Consider the following 22,881-nt stretch of genomic DNA (forward strand, 5'->3'; position numbering starts at 1 on the left):
TTCGCTCGTTCCGTTGCTATTGACATTTTTTGCAGGGGGAGGGGAGGGTGCGGGAACGGTGAGCGGGAAGCCGGGAGGTGCTTAAGCATACTTGATTGAAACTAGTTTGCCTCCAACTTCTGTTCTGAAAGTATTCTAGCAACGTTTTATTCAGCTTAGACTGTATCAATTTCTAAACGATTATTACACACGAGTCCAAAGGCGGATGGAAATGAAAGCAATGTTGGTCTGTAAGAGGAATGTTTCATTAACTGACCAGCCTAACATTGCCGTTTTTTGGAATAAACATGAGTTTAATATGTTTGTTCGGGCACGAATATTCATCATCTAACAGGTCTATACCATCTTTTTATGTTGTTGAAATTTTAGTCAGGCTGGTAAGAAGCCCGGGGGTGAGGAAATTCCTTATAAAAAGGACGGGGATGCTCATTGTACATTTCAGGGGTTAAAAAGCGGTCTTGGTACCTCTAAGGGAGTCTCAAAAGGTCCACAACGGGAGCTTTTGCGCTTCTGCGTTACCTTTTAGGGTATTGAGCCGAAAAAATATGACAGGAGTTATTGTGTTATGTAAGAATTGGTACCTCTTAATTAGGGCCCGTTTACAAGGAGGGAGGGTTACCCTAGCAAGCGGGTAAACCTAGCTGGAGGGCAAAAAATAACCCGGGTTTACAAGCAAAATTTCACAGGTAGGGTAACCCTACAACCCGGAACGACCAAGAGAAAATGAGCTTGGGACAACTTATTGCACGGTTACACTCAAAGGGTCTGACAACAAGTAGAAAGTTAACCCGGCCGGCCGGGTAGGCGGGCCTACCTGGAGTGTTTACAAGAAAAACGTTAACCTGCCTGCCAGGGTAACTCTAGCACGTAGATAGGGTAACCCGCCTACCCGGATAACCCTGGCTGTCTTGTAAACACGACGAAGAAAAAGAAGAGGAAATGTGTGAGTGCCAGGGTAACCCTCTCTCAGGCCCTTAGGGGAGTAAAATTTCAAGCCACGCCCACAAAACAGGATCTTGGCACCTCTTGGGGGTTCATTTCAAAATTTCTGACTAGCATCCCCGTCATTTTATATGAGAGTTTCCCCGGGGGTTAAGAAGCACTCTTAGCATGAACAGGGAAGTTTTAAGTTCACAACGGTTTTGTTTCGACAAATCTCTCGTAATCCTCAGTTTTAAATAGTACAATACAAAGCTGAAATGCTAACAGAAATGCTAACGAGAGAGAAAATAACTGAAAGAATAATTAAGGAATACGTGACAAAGTGAAACTATAATTTTAAAATTTTAAAGCGAGTTTTGAATTTATATGATATGGTACGAATCTTCTAATGTAAACATGTATCTCCTAGTGTGAAATTATTGCAAAAAAACAGACAATGAAACAAATGAAAAACGATTTAAAGAAAAATAATATTGTGCAATAGCCCTTCCTCGTCTAACTTTACTCATTTGGGCACCATTTGCATTACAATGTAATCCAACGCATGCGAGGCAATTTCGTGCAGAAACTAAAAATAGTTTTCTCCCCAATGAATATGAAAAGCCTCCTTTCTCTTGAGCTTAAAAATTGGTGGAAGCATAATCTAAAGTATTGAAACAAGTATGCGAACATAACCTTCAATCTGTTTGAATTTTTTAAAATCTTTTTATTAACTGGAAAAACAAACTTTTATGTTGACTGCAAACTGCAAAATTATTTGGGCGGATGAAAGGTGGGACCGAAATAGAGGAAGTACTGGGAACTAGTAAATAAAGAGGATTACGAAATGGCCGGTAAACATGTGAGTGGCCGGTTCTTTGAGAAATAACTGTGATATACTGCGGCAAGTCAAGAGAAAGATGGATGGAAACCCAGTGGATCAACGAAGGTAACCTTTATTCATGTATTCTGAGTTAAAAACTTCGAGAAAATTGCTGAAATCCCCGTATTAAATCGAGCCATATGAAGAGGCCTCCAGGAGACCATTGTACTGTTCGGGCCTCTGGAATTGGAATGAAAGCCTTAGAAGACCTTAGAACACGTAATACTGAAAGTCTTCTGGCAATTTTGATAAGTTAAGCTTAATTATCTGTACCAAATGTTACTACTGTTATCCGCAATACAAGGCCAATTGTTTAGAGTTTGGTTTTTGTTTGGGTCTCTTTCAGTTACGGTATAGATGTAAACAACCTCGACAAGTTATTGTAGATAGAAATCACAGATGTATATTTAGCTAATAAGTCTTACTGTACCACAAGATACATGTATTTAGCTAAACACGACGTAAGCTTAGTAAAAGAACGCGTGAAGCTTCTCGAAGCATTCATGATGTACAAAAGTTTTCTCATATAATATTAGGAAACTGGACTTGAAAAATCATGTGAGAACGTGGTTAATCAGGTTAGAACTTGCACTGATAGTGTCCTCTTCATCCCCCCCCCCCCCCCCTTCCGCGTGGATGAAGCTAAGGAAGTTAACAAGAAATTAGGGGGGATTGGTTTCATCTTTTGGGGAGAGTGACAACAACAACAACAATAGTAATAATAATAATAATAATAATAATAATAATAATAATAATAATAATAATAATAATAACAATAATAACTTCAGAGGGTTTCTTATCAAAGTTACATTTTTTCAGTCCAGGTAATGATTCCCTGGCGATGGTGGATGCCATAACGATGATAAACAGAGCTGCAGACCTTTGCTTTTCCAACAAGTTTCTCCAGGCAAAAGCTGAACTTGAACCATGGTGAGAGATTTATTACTTAATGGTACACCCAAACCAATCATTCAATAAGTGTCCAAGCTTGACCTCCTTCCTCATTTATGCCAACTTCTCCTGGATCAACCAAGAGCAGGGCCGGTTTCATTAATGTTTTCAGAAGGAGGGCAATTGGTTTTTCACAGGCGGGCAAAACTATTAGAACTGAACTTCTTTATGAAAAAATCTTTCTGCTAGATGGTCAAATCAGGTAGGCAAAATCATCCTTACACCCAGTCAATTTGCCTGCTGCTAGGCCCTTAATGAAACCCCTGCAGAAGTCTCCTGTGTTCAAACTGAATCTCCTGGTCTCGTGTGTGGGTCACCAAGTCTTCCTAGAAAATACCAAGGAAAGTACATAAAATACATTTTTCAGGCGTATCTTTGTCAATTTTTTTGGGAAATTTTTTTTTTTGCTATTTGAAAGATTTTTGTGGTTTAATCAGGAGAACTCTACTTTGAGTACTTTTTTCTACAGTCAAAGAAGCGAGAATTGGCACTCTCTTGGATTTTGAGTCATGTGAACTTCAGGGACAATAATTGATAGAATGTTCAATAGGAGAGACTAGAGACTGTCAAACCAGCGTAATTTTGTTATGAAAGAGGTTTTTCACTACAAAATATATAAATAGTACTATCTATTTCTTTTATTTCCTAAGGTAAGCATGTGCATAATTGTGTTCATGGTTGCAGCAACACCCTTAAATATTACTTTCTAATAATAATTATTAGAAAGTAATATATAAAACAAGTAATTTTTAAAATTTGTTTCATTATGGAACATATGAGATAATAATTAAGAATTTGAAAGAGACCGTGTTCAAAACCAGGTAGTTAAGACAACCATACCTCCAATGTAAGTTTTAAGTTTTCGCATTTAAATAATAGAAAACATTAGTTTCAACTATTTTAATTTGTGAACTACTTAATAAGTATACCAATATTCAACTGTTGATTTCATCTTTTTTCGTTTTATTTAGGATTAACAAAAGTATGTACCATGCAGTAGCATATAGCAGTGTTTTGTGCATTCAAGCTCTGTTGAAATTTGAGCAAGTAAGTTGAGTTAATTCTTCTTTTTTAACAGATGACTTTAAAATATTTTTCTCTTAATCATTTCTATAGTTACTATATATTACCTAATGATAGAACTTGTGAGGAAGTGGAATCAATTTTATTGTTGTCATAATTATTTATTTACATTTGTTTCAGCGAGCTATTCAGAAAGCGAGTGAGAGCATCAAGTTTGCTTTGAATGTTTGTGAAAGGTAACAATCAATTTATTTTTGTGATTGCATGTTGTTTCATGTGTACACTCAGGCAATTCAAAGGGCTTTGTCCGTCGTGGTTCAAAAGTCAAACTTCTCATTTGCTCACCCTGAATTACTCGTTCCAATTAAGTACACAATGCCATTACAGGGTGGTGAGGAGATAAATGGATTTTATGTTTGAGTGGCAAGAACAATATCTTATGAGTGAGTGCAGTGAACCAGTGAGAATTAATGCTCATGCTAAGAGAGCATAAAATTCATATCTTTGAGCTCACAGGTAATGTTCTCTCTATAGATTATAAAATTATAGACAAACTGACTGGGAAATGAGTGGGAAATGAGGTCATCAATGTCCTTGCTATTGAGGAAATTGAAAGTACACCACTCTAGTCACAGGATGTAGCTTTGTATGAATTATATGAGTGGTGTATTTTCCAGTAATACTCTTGTGTCTACGTGTATTGTAAACACTTACATGAAGATGTATATCAAATTAGTTTGATCATTGCCAGTTGGTTTGTTTGACTATATGTTTCAACTTGGGTTCAGGCTGATGTATAAAATTACTATTAGTCTAGATTATTATTGGTAAATAAATACATTTTCTTGTTCCGACAACTCCCTTATATATTTGATCTTTATAATAGTGTCAAATATCATTTTATGAAACTATGTGACTATAATCCTTTAATTATGAATTTGTTTCAGACACCGGAAAAAGCCAACGTGGTCAGAGACATTTTCAAGCTGGATTTGGAATTCTTCTTATGATGAGTTCACTGAGGGTTAATATTATAACACTGTAGCTCTTAATTATTTGTACATGTAAAATGTTCATCATATGATTCTTCAATTAAGCTGTACATGTATGTTTTCAACTTTGTATTGAAACTATTTTTAATGTCTCTTTCAGAGGAAAAGCATGCAGAACTGTGTTATACAGAATGTCTTTTTCTTGAAGCTCTTCTCACCTTTATCCAGGTATTGGTTTCAGTAATTTTCTCAAACTCATATTAAATAATTCTGTATGAACAAGTTTAAACAAAGGAAATATTAACTGTGATGGGGATATCTGATCTCAATTAGAACTGATTTTTAATACAATTTTATTTCTCCATTTTCTTCTTAGTTTTAGTTTCGATTGAGAAGATACATCAAACACTCAACACAATGTTTGAAATTTATCTCATTTCCTAAGCACCTTGCCACTTGTCAAAAATTAATTTCAATGGGACAGTGAGACTCTGTTTTCAATGCCTCTTCCTGTTTGATATACATGTGTTACATCAAGATCTGGTGATATGCAAAGTAAATTTAGCTTGTAATGACACTGGTGCTTTTGTGAAAAACCAATTTTTCATGTATTTGTTTTTAAATGTAAGAATGCTGACAAAGTCTATAGATTGAAGTGTTAATACAATGTTCATGTGTTTTGTGTTATATATTCCTGTGACAGGATGACAATCTTGTCAGCTTTGTTTGGGGAGCTTTCAAAATCAGGAGCTGTTACCAGAATTACAAGTAATAACTTCAATCTCCAGCTCTAACTTTAACTCTAACAGATAGTTTATAATTGCATCAAGTAACACTAATTTGATAGTTTACTCATACAAGTACAGTTGAAGCCTACAATCTCTAACTCTCAAGGGAAACAAAAAGTACCCTTTGGCTCAAGATGTTACAGGGGTTTGAGATTGTCCATAGTGAATGACTGAAAGGCATGTCAGATGATATCAGATGATATCAGATTTGTCTGTGAGTTCAAGATTGCGAAGAATTCAAGATAATCGAGGCTCAACTGGATGTACATTACAGTTGAACCTCTCCACAACAGCCCCCTTGGGGACATAGGAAAGTGGTTGTTGAAGAGGTGGCTATTATGGGGAGATCGTTGTAGAGAGGTTAAAATAAGAGTGAATTTATGGACGGTCTGCTGGGACCCCCAAAAAGTGGCCGTTGTAGAGAGTTGGCTTTTGCAGAGAGCTGGATGTAAGTGGAGGTTTGACTGTATTAAAAACCTGGCCAAAAATGTATCAAGACTGGATGTGATGATGATATACAAAAATTGTACCCCCAGATAGCTGGAAGTATAGTCCAAAGGTTAAATGGAATGTTTGAGTAGTACGGGTTATAATGTCTTGTTATCAGTGTTGTCATTACGTTTTGAGTCATCTATTGCTTGGATTTTACCACCTTTAACAAACTTGTTGATTTTGGGGTGAATTATATGAACAGTGGAGGTACATGTATAGTGACCTTACCTGCAAGGCTGTTGTCTAAGCAAAATTATGAGGAGCCCAAGGGTCCATGAAATCCTGGGTACCCAGTTCTTATGCTTATGGAAAAAGTAAGGTTTTCGAGTCACCCCAAGGCAGACACTAGAGGCCTCTACTGTGGCACCCTGGCTTTTTGAGAGCACAGCAGTGCATAATGGTTCACTTGCTGGAGTCTAGACTATTCTGGATAATTAATAAATAAATTATGGTGCATCAATTACAAATGCATCATCATATTAAATTTGTCATTCTCATTGTATCACTGTCTTGTATAGGACTTGTCTTGACATGGTGGCAGATAAATGGTCTTCACTGCAGTCAACTCAAAAAGACTTTGAAGGAGGTGTTCATTTAGGAATTGGTGGATTTAACTTGGTGAGAGAGTGCACTGTTAACACTAATAATATAAAATATGGAGGTCATTCACTTGTATTGGCCACATTTAGTGTAACTGAGTTAAGAATGTCTCCCTTAGTCAGGATAAATCTTTATTTTTTTCAGGTGTTATCGCTCCTTCCACCAATGATCATCAAATTGTTAGAGTGGGTTGGATTCTCAGGAGACAGGGTAATACCCATAGACTGTGTAATAGTGTAAATCCATTTACAGCCTTCTGTACGCATTGTATGCCTATAAACATGTTTTTTCCAACAGGCTAATCTTGTGATATGTTTTTTTGGTGGGAATTAATGCCATGAGGCTGTACAATGATGCACTTATTTTTTCATGGTAGAAGAATGATCTCTCTCAGTTTTTATTGACTCTGGTTGTTCACCTGGTGACTTGCTCCTCCAATTATCACCTGGTATAAAACTCGAGGAGGCGCGGTGGCGTCATGGTTAGTGGGCTCGACTCCGGAGTGAGCTGTCTGGGTTCAACCCCTGGCTGGGGACATTATGTTGTGTTCTTGGGCAAGACACTGTACTCTCACAGTGTCTCTCCCCACCCAGGTGTATAAATGGGTACAGACGAATTTAATACCGGGGGGTAGCCCTTCGATGGACAAGCATCCCATCCAGGGGGAGTAAAAATACTCCTAGTCACTATATGCTACTGAAACCAGGATAACCTCCAGCCTGATGAGCCACTTGGCTCGTATGCAGACTTGACCATAAAACTCGAGCTCTAGTTTTTAGATAGGAACCCTAAATATCTGTTATACCAACTGTGCTATCTTTTCTTAAATCTCTTTGAACATTCTAGCTCCTTTAGGAGAAGAGATCGTGTTCTGAGACAAACTTATTTTCCGTTCATTGTGACAGTTTCTAGGTTTGAATCATTTACACAAGGGAAGCAGGGGTCAGGGTTTGAGGTCACCATTGTGTTCTATGCTTCTGCTAGCCTACCATACGTGGATCACCCAGTATCTAGGTGAGTTAAAAACTGCACAATCTCTAAAAAATAGATTACCATGTTACACAAAAGTCTAAAGCACAGCACTTCTCTACTGGGTCTCAGGAGTTTCATTAAGGGCTGGGCCTCAGCCAAATTGACCAGCTGTGAAGATGATTTTGCCCGCCTGTTTTGACAATTTAGAGGAAAGGTTTTCTTATAAAGAAGTTCAGTTCAAAAATTTTTGCCCACCTGTGAAAACCAGTTATCCTCCTGCTGAAAACGTTAGTGAAATCCGCGGGGTCTCATAACCGTGAGATACCTGCAGATGTATTGTTCCGATACTTGTTAGGGTTATCCATTGGTGTCTGTCATAAGACATGGATCTTGTTTCGTTTTAGGAAATGGCAATGGCGACATAGATAACTCAGAGGAAATTCTTCAGCCTATTTTAACTGCATATCCAAAGGTATACTTCATATTATTAAAAGCTCTCTTCAAAGATTTTAAGTTAAAGGTCACAGAAGACGATTTTCAAGAGATAGAAAGTTTTACTGGAAAACAAGAGAGAGTGGATTTCCTGGCTAATAGTATACATGAAGAAATTACTCGATTCTGATTGGCTGAGAGCAGTGCATTTCAAGTGTAACACTAGTGTAAAAAGTGTAACACCAGTGCAAATCACACATCGTTGAATTTGGAATTAATTTGCACTTGTGAGTTTTTCAAAAAGCTGAAATTGCACTCGCCAAACGGCTTGAGCAATTTCTGCGTTTTGAAAAACTCACAAATGCAAATTAATTCCAACTTTAACTCGAAACCGTATGATTACCTTTCATAAATACCCTGTTATTTCATACCATGTTTGCACCTAAAAAACAAAAACAACAACGACAACAAAACAAAACAAGATACAAAAACTGATCTACTGTTGGTGAAATCTTTCCTGTCTAGCATCAATAGATTTTAACTGTGTCTTTTCCAGGGATCTGTATTTCTATTTTTTGATGGCCGTATTAAGCAAGTTCGAGGAAAACTAGATGAGGTAAGTGGTTCCTGCCATCTTCTTATGCGTTAAATTACACGCAAAATTAATTGCAACCGTTTCAGTTTCTTGAGTGAATTTTCATCGCGTTTCTCATGTTCTCGTGTGTGTAATGTGTATTTGGCGATAATCACAGAAAGACGTGTAACCAGAAAGAAAGTGGTAACCAATGATAAGAGCGGGAAAATGTGTAACGGAGACAAGGGCGGGAAAATACATGTGTACCAGTCGCAGGCGGCGGGAAAGTGTGTAATCAGTGACAAGGGCAGGAAAGTGTATGACCGGTGGCAAGTGGCGGGAAAGTGTGTAGCCATTGACATGTGCGGAGAAACGTAATAACCTTTAACAAGGGCGGGAAAATGTGTAACCAGTGACAAAGGCGGGAAATCTTGTGACTGGGGACAAACGTAATAAAATGTGCAGCCAGCGATAAGCGCGGGAAAATTGATTGGAAATTCATTCTGTAGTGAACAGGTCTGTTGTATCCTCATTGAGTCCGCGATTCTCGGAAGTAACTTTTAAAAGATGCGTAGCTTTCAGCAAGGCAAATGACTATTTTAAAAACCTACAGGTGCTTAGGATTGTATTTTGTTACCTATTCTGACAGGCCATCAGTAGATACAAGAGCTCATTCACGGTTCAGACGGAGATCAAGCAGTTTCATCACATCTTCTATTGGGAACTCATGTGGTGCTATGCGTGAGTATATGAACTCCTAGAGTTTTCGTATTAAACGTTACAAAAGCTGTTTGGTTGCATGAGCGACACAAGAAAACAAACAAGTTTTTTTACAATAACTGCCGAAATTCTCACGCGCTCATTGACTAATTTTCATTGTCAATAAGCGGACAGACACATTAATTTTATAATTTATGCGATGCTATCACCTCGTGGATCCACAGCTACTTTGACAATGTTATGACGAAATTCATGATCAGTAGCAGGACAGACGCATGAGAAACTGACTTCAATTTGTTAATTTTAGCGATACAATAAACGATAGGTTTTTGAGCAGTCAGAGCGCGCGTAGTATGTCAGTTATTTTATAACATGAATCACTTGAATTTTCTAGGTATACACACGAGCATGCAGGTATACCGAGAAAATACACGTGACAACGGTTTGATATTCCATGTTATACCACGAAAGAGCGTTACATAACTATTTTATACCATGCCATAGAAAATACAGTGGCTAAGATACGCGCAGCGCACGATGGGAAGGTTAGGTGTAAGACCGTCGGGTATATAATGGCTTTCCTGTATTCTGATAGGCCGTATTTTCCATGGCATGGTATAAAAGTCAATATTATATTCGCATTTACAGATGCAAGGGAGACTGGATCCAAGCTTATAACTACGCTGATATTCTGTTGGAAGAGAGCCTGTGGTCGAAGGTAAATGATGTCTAGAAATACCTCTAGTTGTCAAGTGGGAGACAACTTAAGAGCTTTCACCGGACGGCTATAGGGTATACTTGAACAGTAGTCGTTACTTAAAAAACGAGACGCAATATGGGGCGAGTCGCTTGTAGTCGCTTGAAGGACATGATTGATTGGTCCCACGGTATCCGTGTTACACGTTTTTAGGCAGAGGGTAGTTTGGCGTTATGGCATCGAACCGACGTATCAACGATCGGTATTCTTGCTGGTACCATGCACATATCTGATTGGTTTAGTTAGATCGGTATTTGTGTCTAACGAAGGTTTACCGAACATGGTACATTGCCTAAATGACGATCAGGGCTTTCTAGGCTGCTGGGTGGAAAGAGCCAAACGTTTGGGTCAGATGCTAAGAATCGTGTCTTTGTTTTTCTCTTTTCTCTTCAGACTGTTTATATGCACCTGAAGGCATCGTTCAGAGTAATGGCCAGGCTTGTAAACCAAAAAATAGTCAGGGAAGGTGAAGAAGGAAGAAATGACACAGAAAGCTACATGTTCAGGTGAGTGAAGGATCATGACATTCTGAAAGAAAAGCTTTCTTCTATAGCACTTCAGTGATATTGTAGCCTATATTACCTTTTTACCGTACACAAATTTGAAATTAGCCCGGCGATTCGAAACCGTATCTACTGTCCTGATATCCTGCGATATCAAATCACTGACCTGATATGGCTACGATATCATAGTCACGTGGCCGAATTTGGGTACGGTAAATACCTAATAGACCATTTTACAGTTGTCTGCTCAGTGACCTGGCCTTTGGATGGCAGCGAGGCTAGAGTTCACCTTGTTTTGATACAGACCTCACTGCTTTTGTCATGTAAATGCACCTAGTTAGCATCAGAACAACTTGTTTTACACAACAAAAGCAGTAAGGTCTGTAACAAAACAAGGTCAACTCCAACCTCGCTGCCATCCAAAGGCCAGGTCACTGAGCAGACAACTGTAAAATGGTCTATTGTACCTTATTGGTACGCTTCGGTGCCATATCAGGCTCGTTTGGCCTCGCCATGGGTTTTTTGGCTCGTCTACGTCTCGCGCACTACGAACGATGGCTCGACCAAACTCCCCTGATATGCCGTGGAGCATACCAAAAAGGTACGATTGGGTACAAGTATTCCTGGGCAAAATACTTCTAGACTCTCTCAGTGCGTCTCTCCAGGGAAGAGTGTAGAGGGGTACTGAAGAATTGTTGGTACAAACTGACAGAATGCTTGAGTACCTTAGTCCCCTTTGCAATCGTTATTTGTTGACGTGTATATGGGGGTGTCAGTCGGTCGGTCGGTCCGTCGGTCCGTCGGCTGTCGGTCGGTCAGGTAACAGGGAGGAGCGTTGTGTAAGGATCCAAATTACAGCTACGAAGGGGATTAAAGTACCTGTGATTGTAAGCATCTCGTAATACAATCGAACCTCCGGTTGCGACCAACTCTCGTAAGCGACCACCTCTCCTCAGGGACCAGTTTTCCAAAATACCAAAAGTTTCCAAGTCAAATCACTATATTTGGAACCTCTTGTAAGCGACCACCTCTCGTAAGCGACCGCAACCACTTTTAGAGCCAAAAGTTTGACATTTTCTTTTGTTTTTAACCTTCCGTAAGCTACGACTTGACAGATAATAAAGCGTAAATTGGATAATAAGGTGTTGTAACATTATCACATTCCTGGGCAGTGCAAGAGACGGAAATTTCTGAATTGGAAGTACAGGATTTTGTCTTGAAAGTGACTTTTCACATGAATAAAACATTTGAAACATGGAGTCTCTGCATTTACGATATGCTAATGCCATCATGGTCTAAGCTCTCGTAAGCGACCACCTCTCGTAAGCGACCACCCCCCGTAAGCGACCACTAAGGATTGACATTTTGGTTGATCCCTTAGAAGAGGTTCGACTTTACTTCTTAATCTAGTCAATTTATGATATCAAAACCAGAATTCACTGTAGGCAGTGGTTGCTTGAATACTTTTGGATCAGAAAAGGCTTTTATTCTTAGCCTGGCTCTATTCTCAGTTATCATAAAGAGTTGCTTTCTTTTGTAAAGACATCTTCCAGATTTTAAGCAGCGAATCGCCGGACAGTCCCTTCCATTTGAGAATTTTGCCATCCACAAGGCGAACAAGTATTTTGAACAAAATGGCCGCCTTTTTCTTCCTGGAGTGGTAAGTAGCTACATCAGAATGACATTTATCCAGCATTCACAAGACACACCGCTGTACATGTTAATCCTTTCTCTTTCAAGCACGCCGAAGTTCAGAATTGGAAAGAACATTCCGAGTAAAATGCTGTAAAACAAATAAAACCACTCTAGGGTTTTACCCGCTGACTCAAGGTCATTCCCCAGTATTGCATTGCGCATCCCTACTGCGCATAATTTCACGCGTGATTAGCGCGCGCGCATTAAAAAATGGCGGCTTTTTCTTTACAGCTGGACCTCGCCATAGAGGTAAATCGTCATTTTCTCGCAAACGAGTATGGTGACCTATCATTTTTTTCTGTTGTTTTGAATTGAGTAATAAATTTCTCTGTGTAAAATAAATATGGACCAATTCTCAGTGTAGAACAAAAAGCAATCGTCGGAATCGTGAATGTAGCAAGCAATCGTGACTACAATCATGGTGCTATTATAAGGATTTATATGGGTATAAACAAGGTGCTGTTGCTCCTAAACGAACATGGGGACCCCTCATTTTTATTTCAAAATTTAAGCTCCTATAATATAAACAATCAATAGGCAAAGTTTCACAAAAATCTCACTGCAGGTTCTATTTCGGTGGAATGACCTCAAGGTCATTCCTCACATTTGCGTCGCGCATCTTTACTGCGCACAATTTATGGCGTCATTAGCACGCGCTCGTGCACGCGCATATTGAAAACATGACGGATTTGTCTTGATATTGAGCTCTGTCAGTTGAAAAATGGCTCTGGCTCACCAACGAGCACGGGCACCCCAATTTTTTTTTTTTCAGTCATTGTAATCAACTAATCATAAGCTTTGCGTGAGAAAAGACTGATCTAATTTCTATTGCTGAAAATTGAATAGATAACAAACATAGCAGATACACTGTGGTCTTTTCTATTTTGCAGTCGGTAACCACGTCAAGAAATTTGGTTCAAATTTTTAATCAAGGATTTAGGTTTCTGTCTAAATCAAACTTAAAATGTTTATTTGTGTCCGGCACAATGTAGTGACTGTAGTTTAATGCGTGTTCTTATGAGTCTAGGCTCACAAAGATTTTACAATTACTGGGAGTGCGTTCTTATAATAAGCATTAACTAATGCCAAAATGGGGCATTTTCAAGGCCTCACTGCTCCTTAATGAGCCTGGGCACCCCCCTTTTTTATTTCAAAATTGAAGTTATCATATGAAAAATATTCAGTGGACAAAGTTTGAACAAAAATCTATTGTCACTTTTATTTCAGAGGAACTACTTTAAAAGATAGAACCACGCTCTACAGCATAATAAACAGTACCTCATGAAAGTACTGCTCCAATAGCTTTCAATCGCATGGTCACACACTCGGGTCTCATTCACAAACGTAAAAGTTAGAACCATCTTGTAGAACATAATAAACAGTACCACACGAAAGTACTGCTCAATAGCTTTCATTTGAATGGTCAGACACTACGGTTTCGCCCACAGACTTAAAAGTTAGAACCACCTTGTACAGCATAATAAACAGTACCACATAAAAGTACTGCTCTATAGCTTTCATCTGAATGGTCACACACTAAGGCTTCATTCACCGACTAAAAGTTAGAACCACCTTGTACAGCGTAATATGCAGCACCACATGAAAGTACTGCTCGATAGCTTTCATTTGAATGGTCACACACTGAGGCTTCATACACTGACTTAAAAGTTAGAACCACCTTGTACAGCATAATAAACAGTACCAGATGAAAGTACTGCTAGACAGCTTTCATTTGAATGGTCACACACTAAGGCTTCGTACACAAATTTGAAAGTTTAAGCAACATTCACTTGCTCCGAACTCGTCATGTTCAACGGGCTTATCTCAGACACTGAGCTTTTCATCCGCTCTGGTTTTAACGTTCTTTACTTGCTTGGCAGTAAAATTAAAGTTTCCGCCTGTTCCTTCTCGTCTTATTTTCAAACAGGAGCTTATGTACATATGGAATGGCTTTAAGGTCCTCAGTCATAGACCAGACTTAGTTCAACCTCTGATGAAACTAGTGGAGAATTCCTTGCATAAGCTTAAGCAAACAAAAGGCAAGTGATTCAATCTATTTGTGGTTTTACTAAAATATAGTCAAGCTTCTATGATACCGACACCAAAGGACCAGTGCTGAGGGTCCGCATTTTAGAGTGGAGTTGATATAAATTCTGGTTTCGCTGGGACTTACTTATTAACTGTCCCTGATATAGAGATGTCCGTATTATGCGGCTGTCCGAGTGAGTGGTTCAACTGTATTGATGTCATTTAAAGCACAAGTAGTCCAGAATCGAAATCTTAATTCTCGTTTCTGATAACCGAACATTTTTTGGTTGCTAGTTCTGAGAATTTGGCAGTTGATCGACTCCACTTTAAAAATCTGTATTTTGATTCGTTCTTATTAATCTGCACCTCTTTTGTTCTTAGAGCTCGGGGCATTGTTTGTGTTCTTTATACATTGGTTCGTTTGGCCAGTTTTGAAGAACTTTGTAAATGGTGTAGGTCGTCCCGTGTTACATCAAGACGAATCCCTCAGTCAATGATTTTCTGTATTCGTGTGTGTTTAAAAGATTTACTATCTTACAGTTTTATGATTTTATTTTTAGATGAGAATAAAAACTATGTGGACGATTACTGCTTGGGTAAACTACTGCAAGCCATGTGTTATCGCTGTCTGAACAAGAAAAACGAAGCTATGGAATGTTTGAGAAACTCTTTCAATCGGTGAGTCTTGAAGTTGAACTTTGATTTATTTTCCTTTCTTATATAGAGTTACAAGAATTGCTTGCCCCCTACCCTGGATGCCAGAGGTTTTTCTTGCGCGGTTTCCCCGCCGAAGGGAAGCGAAGTATTTCTGTCTGCAGCACGAGAAAAAACCTCTGGTACCCAGGGTAATTGCCCTCTCAACTAGTTCCAGAACTAATCGAGGCGGGGGCAAGAGTTTATATTAAAAAGGAAAGAAAGAAAATAAAAGTAATGATAATTTACAGCAAAATTACAAAAGGTAGAAGTAAAACATCAGAAACAACTACAGGTGACCGAAAACAAAGTGACGGCGTAATGGGCACATATACAAGCGACTAGAATGCTATTATTAATAAACCATGTTAATTAAAAGAACTGCTGTATCAGTTGGGGGACTTCAGTATAGTCATCTTCACATTGTAACACATCAAGGAGAAGTTCCTTTATTTATATATATATTTTAATCTGAAAGATTGACCTGAGTATGGTATTTTTCAGTATATACTTACGAGGATATTTTAACGTACGAATAAATACAACAAGAACAGCAGCTCAGTACTTGCAAAGACTTCAAAGAGAGTACGAGAATAGAATTTTTTATCTTTCTATTTGTCTCAGATCAAAGGACTTGAAAAAGGATTTCTACCTCGCTCCTTACACATGCGCAGAGATTGGGTTCTTGTATCAGGACGAAGGCGACCTGGATCGAGCTAAAGAATACTTGGAACGGGCGAGGTATGAATTTTAATGCTGCACCGCTTTCAAATCGCTGTGTTTATTTTTAAACGCTTTCCTTTTAAACCAATCGGAAGCAAACTAAAAGCTGTTGAACGGTGATTTGGCTTACGTTTGCCAGATGCCATCCTCTGTCATCGGCTGCCTGTTTCTGCCTGCGCGCTTGCTACTGGTTTCTGGTTTTCCCGCGCTAACCATCGGTTTCACGTTTTCCCGCGCTTGCCACTGGTGACATGTTTTCCCGCGCTTACCACTGATGGCATGCTTGCTCTCACGCGCTTACCATCGATTTCACGTGTTCCATGCTTGTTTTCCCGCGCTTATTATCGATTCCATGTTTTCCCGCGCTTAACATCGGTCCCATGTTTTTCGCGCATTCTGTCGATTTCATGTTTTCCCGTGCTGGGCACGAGCTGCGTATTTCTACTTCAAGTTCTGATAAGCTTACTGCGTTATTTTCGTTTGTTGCGCGAGGTCGCATGTGAGAACTTTCGTTTTATTTCACGACAGCAACAAAAAACTTCTTTAATCGTGTTAAATTAAGCATTTTTTTCTCCAATAGGAAACATCGAGATCACATGCTACAAAGTCTGCTTCACTTAAGAATTCACGCAGCTCTTCAGGAGATCGAACACAATGGCATGGCTAGGGACAGATCACCAGTATTACATGAAAAAGAATTCGTCCAGAATGCACAGAACAAGCAAGGAACCGAGAGTAACGAAGACACCGCAGGCTCGGCGGCTAACGACGATGATTTCTTCGATGCCGAAGAAGACTGTGTACCAAACTTGTCTCGCCAAGATTCCAATTCTTCGTTTGATATAATATCTGACTTTGCTGATGAAGTTTAGCGCGACACGGGAAAGGGCCTGCAATAGAAAAAAAATCCCGTGTAAGTTTTTTTAAGCAATCACAGCTATTACAAAGGGTGATATTATCCAAAATTTAAAATATGTATTTTATGTAAAATAATTACGCCCCCCCCCCCTCCCCCCGTCCCTTTTTTCACCGGTGACTGCCTTTTATGTAAAGCGTACATGATACATTTATTTTTCCAATGTATATTTTAAAACGTAAGCTATTGTAATGTTTTTGAAAGAACTATTAGTCACCTGCTGTATTTTATGCACGCGTAGATATTCTCTAACTATAACTTGCTACAGGCAGGCCACACAACTATATATAATTGTATACTACTTATTACCACTTAAGTTATTTTCTAAGAAATAAAACGCAGTGTGAAGATGGCGGTGTTTTTTGCTCGTTCCATGCGTTCAAGCTTATTGGCGCATCAGGCCGGAGCCGATCTTCTGTTTTCGTAACATGAAGCGACTAGGACTACTCCCACCTGGATGGATTTTAGTCCTCTGCAAGGTAGCCTATGAACACAGGGGGTACAAGCAATTATCCTGGTCAGAGCTTGAACCCGATCGCTCGATCCGAAGCACCATTCATTCCACAATGTTCATTTGTTCATTTTTATACCAATGAAGATCTACTTGCCTGCCTAATGCAGCAAAGTCAAAAGAATCAATGATGCTTTTTAACTCGATCCACATGATATGGATATTCATTGGGTGAGCTCAAGAGTTAATATATGAGGGCGAACAATAATTTCAGCGAATAATACTTCTCAGGATTGATGAGTTTGTATACCGAGTGTAAAGTGAGAGTTGACACCAATCAATTGTAAGATCAAACATGTGACCCATCCGTGATGATTGAGCGGGGTTTCAAGAGTAATCTAAAAAGCGGGATATGCCCAAGAAAACTCTCAGCTGACTATTCAGTGTTTTGTAATTTAAATATCATGGCCGATCATTCCCATATTTAGATTGTACGAATAGAATTTAGGTGTTTTGCACTGTTACTTTAACCCCCGGACGTACAACTCGTACTCGTACTCGTTCCCCTACCGTGGTACAAGGAGGAAGTGGATGGAACTCCCTTGGGTTTTCGAAATAAATTTACATTGATTAGATAGCCCTGAGTTTGGTCTACAAAATGATATCATATTTGTTGGCTGCGACGTCATATGATGTCAAGTGACGTCATTTGACCCGCCATCTTGTATCCGCCATCTTGGATTTTACTTTTTTCTTAAAAAGTCTAGAAATAACAAAAATTAATCCAGAATCAAGCCAGGATTTAAACAAGTAAAAAAACAGTGTGACTTAGCTTATCAGGAGTACAAAATAATCGTACTTCAAGGATAAAATTGAGGAAAACAAGAACAACTCCAGGAAAGTCTGGAACCTTACCAAGTGTCTGTCAAATGATGAGAAAAGCGCTGAAAGTGGAATTAAACATCTCAAAGAAAACGAGGAAAATATCTTGGTACTTATTAAGTATTGCCGAGATTTAAATTTGTTTTGCGTTGTTCAACCAAAGAAACTAGCTGCGGCACTGGGGCTTGATTCGTCAACTGGCCATTCAACAATGACGACTCACAGACAGGGTATTTGATCATTTGACCTCCCGACAATAACGCAGAGGAGGGTTGTAGAATTACTACTTTCTATCTCAACCCATAAAGCCACCGGAGATAATGGCATCAGTGCCAAATTACTCCGAATTGCTGCACCTGCAATATCACCATCACTGTCAAAGCTACTGAAACCTCTGCCTGTTTACAAAGACTTTTCCAGCAGCATGGAAGGTTGCAAAAGTCACCCCTGTCTACAAAGGAAATGGCAGTAAGAATGATAAGAACAACTACAGACCGATTTCTGCGCTTTCTATTCTCTAAAATACTAGAGAAACACATATGTGAACACTTGTGCAATTTCCTTCAGGAGAACGATCAGTTTCACCATCTCCAGTCTGGTTTCAGGAAATCCCACTCAACTGAAACTGCACTTATTCGTTTGGTTGACCATTTGCTTTTTAACCTCGACAATGATGAAGTCCCTGGCCTTGTTTTCATAGACTATAAGAACGCCTAGAACGCCTTCATCTCATGACGAGGTTCATGACACTCTGAAATACCCAGCAGAACCTGGGTTCTAATTTCCGGTGACGTCATGGTGATTGTGCTAATCAGGTTACAAACCTGTCATTACTGCATAATTCGTGGGTGTTTGTGGTGTATGAGCCGTTTAGCATTTGACAGTATATGCATTTCTTAGTATATGCATCGTGCGAAATTCGATCAAAGAACGGGTGGCGCGAACTAGAGCATGGCGGCAAATCCATGTTCTGTTCGCCTCTATTGATCAAATTCGCGGACCGTCGCTCGATCCGAGCCAAACCACAGTCTCATTTGGTCAATAGTGCTTTGAGCAGTTGTGGATCTCATGCGTGCCACCTCTATCCACTTGGAATGGCTGTCAATCAACCCAAGGAAGTAGTTGCCATCTTTCTCTGCAAAATCAACATGCACTCTTTGACACCCGAGTTGGCCATCTCCATGGGTACCACGGTGCACTAGGGGGTGCGTTCCGCACTGCTTGACAAACTTCACAGGTTCTCACGGTCAACTCAATTTCAGCATTCAAATTTAGCCACCAAATGTAACTTTGGGTTATTGCTTTCATTGCAACAATACCAGGATGTTCTTCGTGTAATTCTTGCAACACTCTGTTTCTAAGCGACGGCGGAATGATAACACGCATTCCCCATAAGAAACATCCTTGGTCAACTGAAGTATGGTGTATGGTTTCAATTCGTCACTGCTTACATAATTTGGCCACCCAGTTAGCGTATAATTTAACACTCTTGCTAGTACAGGATCTCTTCTGGTCTCTCTACTAAATTTTCCTTTGCATCAATGGGCAATTCTTCAAGACCAGAGAAGAAAAAGATTTCAGCTTCTTCCTTCAAGGGCGGGTCGTTGCAACGGAGGTGTGATAATGCATCAGCATTGCCATTTTCTTTAGATGGTTGATATTCCACTTGGTATTTGTACGCCTGTAAAATTACTGCCCAGCGTTGCATTCTGGCTGCTGCTAGGGTTGGTACGGCTGTTTTTGGACCCAGAATGGTCACTAGGGGCTTGTGGTCTGTATACAGATGAAACAGACGTCCATAGAGGTACTTTCGGAATTTTCGCACTCCGAAAATAATAGCTAGAGCCTCCTTCTCTATTTGTGAATATTTTCTTTCACTCTTTGTAAGGCAAATGCGATGGGGTGTTCTTCTCCATAATCCGTTACGTGTGAAATCACAGCTCCTACACCATACGGAGGAGCATCACATCGATACTAGAATCAGCTTCTTTTCTCATCATATGGAACCAATACACGACCGGCCATAAGCTCAGATTTACTTCGCTGGAAAGTTTCTTCACACTCCTTGGACCACTCCCATTTCACGCCTTTCTGAAGCAATTCATGTAACGGCTGAAGCCAGGTGGAAAGATTAGGAATGAAGTGATCATATTAGTTCAGCAGCCCTAAGTAAGAGCGGAGTTCTGCTTTGTTCTTTGGACTTGGTGCTTCGCAAATAGCTGCAATCTTCTCATCTGTGGGATGTCGGCCTTCACCGTCTACACGATAACCTAGAAACTCTATACTTGGTACCATGAACTCACACTTAGACGTCTTACCTAATATGCCATGCCTCTCCAGCCAAGTCAACACCTCATCTAGTACTTGCAAGTGTTCATGGGGATCTGTTCTGATTATGATGTCATCGATACGACAACGCACATTGTCCATTCCCTGTAATATCTGATCCATGGTTGACTGAAAGAGTGCAGGGGCAGAGGCGATACCATAGGTTAGGCGTTGATAGGCATACAATCCTTTGTGAGTGTTCACAGTTAGGTATTGTTGGCTATCCGTGCTCAGTTCCATTTTGTTGATAGGCATTTGACAAATCAATCTTGCTGAACACAGTTCCACTTCCCAATGTGGCAAATATATCTTCCGTGTCCGGCAGCGGGTAAGGGTTATCTAGAAGGACCTGGTTCACTGACACCTTGAAATCACCAGAGATGCGTATACTTCCATCTTTCTTGGGCACGCAGACTATAGGAGAAGCCTAGTCACTCCGTTCCACCTTCTTTACGACTCCTAACTTCTCCAAACGGTCTAATTCTTTTTATACCTTTTGGCGTAGTGCATAGGAAACTGGACGAGCTTTGCAGAATATCGGTTTCGCACCATCTTGCAACTTTATGTCTGCCTTAAAACCTTTGATGGTTCCCAGTTCCTTGTCGAATACCATTTTGTGACGACTTAGAACATCAGACAGAGTGTCAGCCTTGCTCACATGAAAGATCTTGCGCCAATTTAACTTCAGTTGCTCCAACCAGTTTCTGTCTAGCAGTGGAGGGGTCTCCATCCACGACAATCAAAGGTAGCACCAGTTCCTGCTGTTCATAGACCACAGGCAAATGAACTTCACCATAAACAGGAATTCGGACACCACTGTAAGCCTTCAACTTAATCTTGGTACCACGTAGGGGCCATTGGTTAAACTGCTGATCATACAGAACCTTAGGTGGGATAGACACTGTGGCTCCGCTATCCAATTGCATTTTACAACACTTCTGATCCAGCATCACTGACACAAAAATTGGTGTGTGTCCATCTTTTCCAGCAACTTTCGTCGCAGAAATGCCCAGAACTTCTTCATCCTCCATGTTCTCCTCGACCACTTCTTCCAGGTATTTTGTCTCTCCAAGCTCTCTCTTTCTACAACTTGACTTGTTCCCCGTTGCAGAATCATTGCTGGGTTTCGTCTTGCATACATTTGCATAATGACTCTCTTTCTTACACTTCGTGCATACACTTTGGCGGGCTGGGCAACTTTTAGCTTTGCTAAAATGTCCCTCTTGACCACACCGGTAGCATCGGCCTAGCCTTTTCTTCCCTTTTAACTGCTTCGGGGGCTTTGAATCAGAGATTGAGACAACTTTAGTCACTCCCAAGGATTTCTCTGTTGAAGAGGCAGAATCTTGTGCTCCCATTTTCTTAGCCTGAAGGTCAACTGCTTCCATCGATCGAGCTACCTCTTGTAGTTTCTGAAGAGTAAGATGCTCCTTTGTCAGCAGTCTTTTTTTTTAATTTCGGTGATCGACACAACTTGATCTCTGATGTCAACATTTGAGTTTGCAAAACTACAGCTCTGTGCTTGCTTCCTAAGCCTAGCTATAAATTGGCTAACTGTTTTTCTCTCCTGTTGAGCCATGCTCTGAATACATGTCGCTCATACGGTTCATTAGCTTGGTGACAAAATACGCGTCCAGGGTAAGTACGGCTTTCTCGAAATCAGTGGCCGTATCCTCTTCAAATTGTTCCGTCGCGCCTGGGTCAGTAAGCGTTTCGTAGAACACCTCAACCTCTATTCCCGCGGTGTGAAGTAACAAAGCCTTCTTTTGTGCATCGTTCACCACTCCTTTGGTCTCAAGAAAGTATTAAAACGATTGAAGCCATTTCTTCCAACGTGGTCCCAATGCAGACGAATTACCTTTGCAATCGAACGGAGCTACACCTTGAATTTCGATATTAACTGCTGCCATTCTTCGTTAGTTAGTCTATCCCATCCTCGTCGCCAGTGTTAAATACTGAGAAACCCTCCGATGGTTTCTAAAAGGGTTCGATTTGGCTGGATAAAATCACACACACAACAACTGCAATTCAACATGGCGAACCCTAACAAGAACTGGGCGTCTCACTTTAATGCGCATGCGCTAAACCACTTTTTTGGCAATGTTATATGTAAAGCAAAAAAGTTTTTTTCAGAGCGCGAAAAGGCCTAGGTACGAATTTAGCGCTAAAGTGTTGCGCAGGACTTGTAAGTAGCGGTTTTCTCTGTAAGGTCCCGTAAGAAATAACAACAGGAGACAAAGGTAAACTATTCGTTCTTTTCATTCCTTTATTTAATCTCTTCCTATTCAACAAGATTGTGTGCTCCCTGTGATGAAGACTTAAGAGATAGCCGAAACGTCTTGCTAAAATATACCAGTGACAAAAAACGAAACTTTTATCGACTATGATCTAAAATGACCTAAAATAATCTAAAATAAACCAAAAAGGATCTAAAATACACTTGACTGATTTCCGAAATGACCTGAAATGACATTTAAACTTAACTGGAATGATTTGAAATAGTACTTCCCAGTGATCTACAAGGAATATGAGAAGTGCATGAGTGCTTACCTAACTA

General features: G+C 39.9%; 1 protein-coding gene across 1 annotated transcript; it reads left to right on the plus strand.

Annotated features, from left to right (window-relative positions):
• The first annotated feature begins 73 nt into the window (after nucleotides 1-73).
• On the plus strand, nucleotides 74-17,015 carry LOC110045882 (tetratricopeptide repeat protein 39B-like). The gene is made up of 20 exons (XM_089286991.1): nucleotides 74-1,870; nucleotides 2,624-2,734; nucleotides 3,727-3,802; nucleotides 3,959-4,014; nucleotides 4,726-4,802; nucleotides 4,931-4,998; nucleotides 5,474-5,538; nucleotides 6,569-6,668; nucleotides 6,795-6,860; nucleotides 7,556-7,664; nucleotides 8,027-8,094; nucleotides 8,611-8,670; nucleotides 9,278-9,369; nucleotides 9,997-10,066; nucleotides 10,499-10,611; nucleotides 12,151-12,268; nucleotides 14,231-14,342; nucleotides 14,892-15,009; nucleotides 15,649-15,765; nucleotides 16,328-17,015. Exons 1-20 carry the CDS (start codon nucleotides 1,842-1,844, stop codon nucleotides 16,617-16,619), a joined length of 1,917 nt encoding a protein of 638 aa, XP_089143117.1. The 5' UTR covers nucleotides 74-1,841; the 3' UTR covers nucleotides 16,620-17,015.
• The last annotated feature ends 5,866 nt before the right edge of the window (nucleotides 17,016-22,881 follow it).

The sequence above is a fragment of the Orbicella faveolata genome, unplaced genomic scaffold (assembly GCF_042242905.1).
Source record: "Orbicella faveolata isolate gen_17 unplaced genomic scaffold, um_ofav_v1 contig_14, whole genome shotgun sequence".
Lineage (NCBI taxonomy): Eukaryota > Metazoa > Cnidaria > Anthozoa > Scleractinia > Merulinidae > Orbicella > Orbicella faveolata.